The 6,425-nt window shown below is 45.7% G+C and overlaps 1 protein-coding gene across 1 annotated transcript in view; it reads left to right on the forward strand.

Moving 5' to 3' along the window:
* The window catches only part of Cmtm8 (CKLF-like MARVEL transmembrane domain containing 8), a 135,183-nt gene extending 129,717 nt beyond the window's left edge, over nt 1-5,466 (forward strand). Inside the window, exons 3-5 of the mRNA XM_013028470.1 lie at nt 2,610-2,783; nt 3,688-3,804; nt 5,178-5,466. Of these exons, the coding sequence (XP_012883924.1) occupies nt 2,610-2,783; nt 3,688-3,804; nt 5,178-5,261 (375 nt within the window). The 3' untranslated portion in view covers nt 5,262-5,466. The remainder of the gene's footprint in view (nt 1-2,609; nt 2,784-3,687; nt 3,805-5,177) is intronic.
* Nucleotides 5,467-6,425: the final 959 nt, after the last annotated feature.

A 6,425-nucleotide genomic window follows, 5' to 3' on the forward strand; every position in this document is an offset into this window, starting at 1 on the left:
CAGCTCAAGGCGAGCGCTCTACCACTTGAGCTACAGCGCCACTTCCGGTTTTCTGGTGGTTTATTGGAGATAGGAGTCTCACGGTCTCTCCTGCCCAGGCTGGCTTTGAACCACGATCCTCAGATTTCAGCCTCCTGAGTAGCTAGGATTACAGGCGTGAGCCACCAGCGCCCGGCTTCAATTCCCTTTTCTACAGGGTATTCTTTATACTGCTCTTGCCTGTGAGGTCATGGGCCAAGTATTCCTCCTTTTTTTTTTTTTGCCAGACTTGGGGCTTGAACTCAGGGTCTGGGTGCTGTCTCTGAGTCTCTTTTGCTCAAGGCTAGCACTCTACTACTTGAGCCACAGCCCCACTTTGGGCTTTTTCTGTTTTTCTGTTTATGTGGTACTGAGGAATTATACCCAGGGCTTCATGGCAAGCACTCTACCAGTAAGCCAAATTCCTAGCCCCCTTTTTTTGTCAGTTTTGGGGGGGTTTTGTTGTTGTTTTGTTTTTTGTTTTTGGTTGTTTCTGTTTTTGTTTTGTCAGTTGTGGGTCTTGAACTTGCAGCCTAGGTGCTGTCCCTGAGCTCTTATTGCTCAAGGGTAGCACACTACCACTTTGAGCCACAGCTCCACTTCCGGTTTTTTAGTGGTCAATTGGTAATAAAAGTCTCACGAACTTTCCTGCCCAGGCTGGCTTTGAATCGTGATTCTCAGATCTCAGCCTCTTGAATAGCTAGGATTACAGGTGTGAGCCACCAGCAGTAGGTTCTGCCGACTTATTATGTTCATAGCTGAGAGCTATTACGTGAACCTGTTTAGCTAGATTCAATCTTGTTCAAGCAACTATACCCTCTCTCTCTGGAAGACACCCCAAAAACACCTTTACTGTGTTCATAAACAAAGGGCTCTGACCCTTTCCGTTTGAATTTAGAAGTCCCAGGATTATTTCAGACACCACTCTGCCCGATCACCTCCATTACTAGTCAGTCCTACTGATGCGTGGGAATGTGTATCGATCACCTGTCTGTTAGCATCAGCTCACATTCAAAAACCCCATTGACGTGAGGCCCACTGCCTCTGCAGGCGCATTCACTTTGTGTATCTTCATTTTCTCTGATGTTGGTGGTGGTGGTAGTGGTCATGGGGCTTGAACTCAGGGCCTGGCTGTATGCCTAGGCTTTTTTGCTCAAGGTTAGTGCTCTGCCACTCTGAACTTACTTCCAGTTTTCTGATAGTTATTTGGAGATAAGAGTCTCTCAGCCTCCTGAGTATCTAGGATTACAGGTGTGAGCCAGCAGCAGCCAGCCCACATAGTGTTTTAAGACTTAATTGTGAGAATATTTGAAACACAGGTAGCTTGGACAAACTGGAGTGTTTGTTGTTGTTGTTGTTCTGGGGGTGTATGTGTATGTGCGCGTGTGTGTGCTGTCCTTTGGCTTTTCGTTTTTCCTCAAGGCTAGCACTCCATTTCTGTCTTTTTCTGTTGTTATTGCTAGTCAAGGTTGTTCAAGGGTAGCACACTACCACTTGAGCCACAGGAGATAAGAGTTTCACAGACTTTCTTGCCCAGGTTGGCTTTGAATCTCGATCCTCAAAGCTCAGCCTCCTGTGTGGCTAGGATTACAGGTGTGAGCCACAGGCACCTGATTTACTTCTGGCTTTTTTTTCTTTTTTCTTTTTTTTTTGGGGGGTGGGGGCTATGAGGTTTGAACTCTGGGCTTGGGCAGTGTCCCTCAGCTCTTCAGCTCAAGGCTAGTGCTCTACCACTGGAGCCACAGTGCCACTTCCAGTTTTCTGGTGGTTTATTGGAGATAAGAGTCTCATAGACTTTACTACTCAGGCTGGCTTTGACTGCCACCCTCAGATCTCAGCCTCCTGAATGGCTAGAATTACAGTCATGAGCCACTAGAGCCCAGCCCCTATGTACCTGGGGCGGGGAGGGGCAGGCGGGGGGCGGGGGGGTAGAAGGAGGGAGGAAAACTTGGCACTAGTCCAGATATTGGCCGGAGCTACATAGAGTCCCCAAACACATTTATCTCACCCTCCTGGCCTTTGTGGGCACATGAGTTTACAGCCCCTATTTATTTGTATTTTGGCAGTACTGGGGTTTAAACTCAGGGCCTTGCCCTTCCTAGGCAAGCACTCTGGCTGAGCTATGCCTCCAGCTCTTTTAGGCACTAGTTGTTTTGTGCTTAGGCCATGCTTCCTGCCTAAGCATATGTCTGGACTCTGATTCACCTATTTCAGGCATCCCCTCATAGCTGGGATGACCAGCATGCCACCACCATTCCAGTGTTTTCCATAGAGATAGTGTTACAGATTTCCCAGGCTGGCCTCAAAGTGTGATCCTTGCAATCTCAGCCTCCCACATGTCTAGACTGAGAGGCACATGTCCCCAGCCCAGTTATGGGTTGAGAAGGGACCCGGGGCACTTTTTTTGCCCAGCTGGCCTCACTCTCCCAAGCAGCTATAATTACAGAAGTAAGCTATAGCCCCTATTTGTAAGTTGTATACGTGTTCAAGAAAGTTTTCATTGTCACCCTGAATGATTTACGTTTTTCTCTGTTTCTGCTTCTTTCTCTTCATGTCCTCCTTTGTTTTCTACTGCCTCTGCCATTCCACAGGTCCTGGGTCTACTGGTATGGACAATGATTGCTGGAACGGAGTACTTCCGGGTCCCTGCGTTTGGCTGGGTCATGTTTGTGGCTGTCTTTTACTGGGTCCTCACTGTCTTCTTCCTCATCATCTACATCACCATGACCTACACCCGGATTCCCCAAGTGCCCTGGACAATGGTGGTAAGGAAGCCCAGGGCTACAGCCCTGCCCTGTGCCCAGGAGCTAGGCCACATGTCCAATTGTCAATTCAAGATCACCACTCAGCCCACACAGGGACCAAATCTGAAGACACTGGTCAGCAAGTAATCTCCATGTTATTCGATGGTCTCTGCAGTGTGTTATGTGAATGTGAAAACAGGCACATTGGAAGAGCTAGAATTCCTTTTAGGCCCAATAGCAAACCAGTTCTCAAGATTCAAGATCATCTGGGTTCTCTATTATATAGACATTGTTAAAATTAATTTTCTGTAAATTGTACCACCTAGAAACAAGTATGTCTGACACCATCCCACACAGGATCCTTCTTTCCTTCAAACTTTTTTTGGGGGGCGGGGGGAGTAACAAGTCTTTGGGCTCAAATTAAGGATCTGGATGCTGGTCATTAGATTTTTCTGGATGCTGGTCATTAGATTTTTCCATTGAAGGCTGGTACTCTGCCACTTGAGCCACACCTCCACTTTTGGCTTTTTTGGTGGTTAATTGGAGATAAGAGTCTCCAAGACTTTCCTGTGTGGGCTGGCTTTGAACCATGATCCTTATATATCAGCCTCCTGAGTAGCGAAGATTATAGGCAGGAGCCACTGAGGCCTGGCTTCAAATCTCGTTTTAACCAATTGTATGCCAAGCTCTTGGGTATTGAGGAATACTATCTGTGAATATAGAGGCTGGAAGATAACAATACTACTTAAACTAATAAGCCAGGTGCTGGAGTGAGGCAGAGAAGAACACTTGTTTACCATGTGTGAGGCTCTGGTCCCTGCTTTTTCCCAACTGTGTACTTGGCCCCACCCTTACCACACCTGGGTGCAGTTCTGGCCACTTGTGAAGTGGCCCTTCCCTCATACTATCTCTCCGCCTTCCCTAGGGCCTGTGCTTTAATGGCAGTGCCTTTGTCCTGTACCTCTCAGCTGCTGTGGTGGACGCATCTTCTGTCTCCCCAGAGAAGGACAGTCACAACTTCAACAGCTGGGCAGCCTCCTCTGTGAGTGAGCTCTCTACCCATCCCCCTCAGTCTTCCATCTCCTTCCTCATGGCCTTCTAGGCATCAGGGAGAGGGTCAAGTTACCTGTAGGACACAGTGCCACTTGCAGTAGTGCCAGTGGGCAATTAGCTGATTAATTGGAAAAGATAAAAAATTGTTGGGACCTCTTGGTGGTCTGCCAGGATCACAAGGCTGAAAGCCAAGCTGGCAAGTGAGAGCCAAATGCCAGATCAAGGAATGGAAGGGGAAGAGCTGTTGGGAGTTGCAAAGTGTGGGAGCTCACAAGAAGTGAGCGTAATTATAGCTGTGAGCCATCAGCACCTGGCGGTATACTGTTTTTTAAACCATAACTATGTATAATGTCTCCAATTTAAAGAACTAGTTTTAGCAGGGCACCAGGGGCTCATGTCTTGGCTAATCAGGAGGCTGAGACATGAAGATGGCGGCCAGCCTGGGTAGGAAAGTCAATGAGACTCTTATCTCCAATAAACCACTAGAAAACCGGAAGTGGCGCTGTGGCTTAAGCGGTAGTGCACTAGCCTTAAGCTGAAGAGCTCAGGAACAGCGCCCAAACCCAAAGTTCAAGCCCCAAGACCGACAAAAAAAAAAAAAAAAAAAAATCTCTTGGACTTTTTTCTGCTCGGGCTGGCTTCAAACCGATATCCTCAGATCTCAGCCACCTGAGTGGCTAGGATTGCAGGTGTGAACACGAGCATCTGGCTGGTCTGCTCATTTCTAGAGCTGACTGTAACTCTCTGAATTTGGACCCTAGTCTGCAACTGTCTGAACTAAATTAGAAGTGCTATTCTTTTTCTCAGATGCACAGCCACCACAGTCCCTGTGTGTGTGTGTGTGTGTGTGTGTGTGTGTGTGTGTGTGTGTGTGTGTGTGTGCGTGCGTGTATGCATGCGCACATACAATAGTTTTGAGGTTTGAACTCGGTCTGGGCACTGTCCCTTAGTTTTTATGCTCAAAGCTGGTATTCTACCACTTGAGCCATACCTTTACTTTTGGTCTTTTGCTGGTTAATTGGAGATTAAATCTCATGGACTTTCCTGCTTGAGCTGGTTTCAAACCTTGATCCACGATCTCAGCCTCTTGAGTAGCTAGGATTACAGGTGTGAACCACCGCACCTGGATTCACATTCACTTCTCCAAGGTTATTTGAGTAAAATTCCATTTCAGATTCATTTTAAAAGTAAATAAATAAAAATTTGAGAAAGTCAGAAATCATTTGAAAAGGAAGATAATAAAGTAATTTTATCTGAGAAATTTGGCATGTTGTAAATGGGTGATGTAGTGGAGGTCAAATGAAACTCATTCTAATCAGAATGTGCTCTGATTCCGTTTCTGTTATGCTTTGTTTTCTCTAGTTCTTTGCCTTCCTGGTTACCATCTGCTATGCCGGAAACACCTATTTCAGTTTTATAGCATGGAGATCCAGAACTGTTCAGTGATTTACCATTTTGATAATTAAAAGGGGGGGGAAGCCCAGAAGAATTTCACTGTAAAAACAGCTGTAGGTATAATGTATATTTCCACAAAATTGTATTTAACTAATGTTTTTATATACTTAGTTAAATCTGCTGGCAGTGGTTTGTTACAATTAAACTGGATACTTATTTGCAAAGTGCTGTAGCTTATAATGAACTCTTAAGTATTTTGTTGGTGTCTTCATAAATAATACAAAAATAAAATTGCTAATACTAAGAGTGTGTCAGGGACTAAGTGTTGATATCTCATGGCTATAATCCTCCTAACTCAGGAGACTGAGATCTGAGGATCAAGGTTCAAAGCCAGCCCAGACAGACAAGTTTGTGAGAGCTGTGGTTCAAGTAGTAGAGCCACCAATTAAATGAGGGCATGAAGTCTGGAGTTCAAGCCCCACTACCGGTATATCCACCCACACCCCCCAAAAAAAGGTGTCAAATTTATAAACCTGACTTTTAAAATTACAGATTCTTTTGTGATTAAATGTGGGAAAACCTCAACTAAGGTTGTGTCTACTTGAAAAAGGAGACAGAAACAGGAGCTGAGGCCAGGTGCCATGGGAAAACTCCAACCCTCACAGCATGCCCAGGGGTGCTCTTGTCCAGGGACACTTGTCCACAGTCACCAGGGCAGGGTGGCAGGAGAGACTGATCTCCTCAGCTCTGGGGATCTCAGTGCCCATGACTCACATCCCTGCAAGTGATCCAGAAAGCATGCAATGAGACTTTGCCTTCTGCTTAATGGGGTTCAAATACAAGTTAAAATGAGTATACAGCCATAAAAAGGTTAAATGTGTTCATCTGCCTTGAAATTATCTTGCTGACCCTAGAGATGATACATATGTACCATTTTTTATGGACACTTCTGGACCAAAAAGTTCCAACATCTCAAATCTTTAGCATAAATATACTGTAAGGTTGTTACTGAATAGTGGGGAGAAGGCAAAACAGGCAGGCAGGTGTGCACTTACAGGACGTGATTTTAGGCCAAAGGTTCTTGCTGGCATAGCAGGTATCTTGGGTGATTTTCAACATGAACCTTTTGTGTGTGGGGGGGGGGATATTTTTTTGGTTTGGGTTTTGCTTTATTCTTGGGCTGGTCTAGCCTATGATCCTCTTGTTTGCCCTTTG

This window comes from Dipodomys ordii, unplaced genomic scaffold (genome assembly GCF_000151885.1).
Source record: "Dipodomys ordii isolate 6190 unplaced genomic scaffold, Dord_2.0 Scaffold110, whole genome shotgun sequence".
In the NCBI taxonomy this organism is placed as follows: domain Eukaryota; kingdom Metazoa; phylum Chordata; class Mammalia; order Rodentia; family Heteromyidae; genus Dipodomys; species Dipodomys ordii.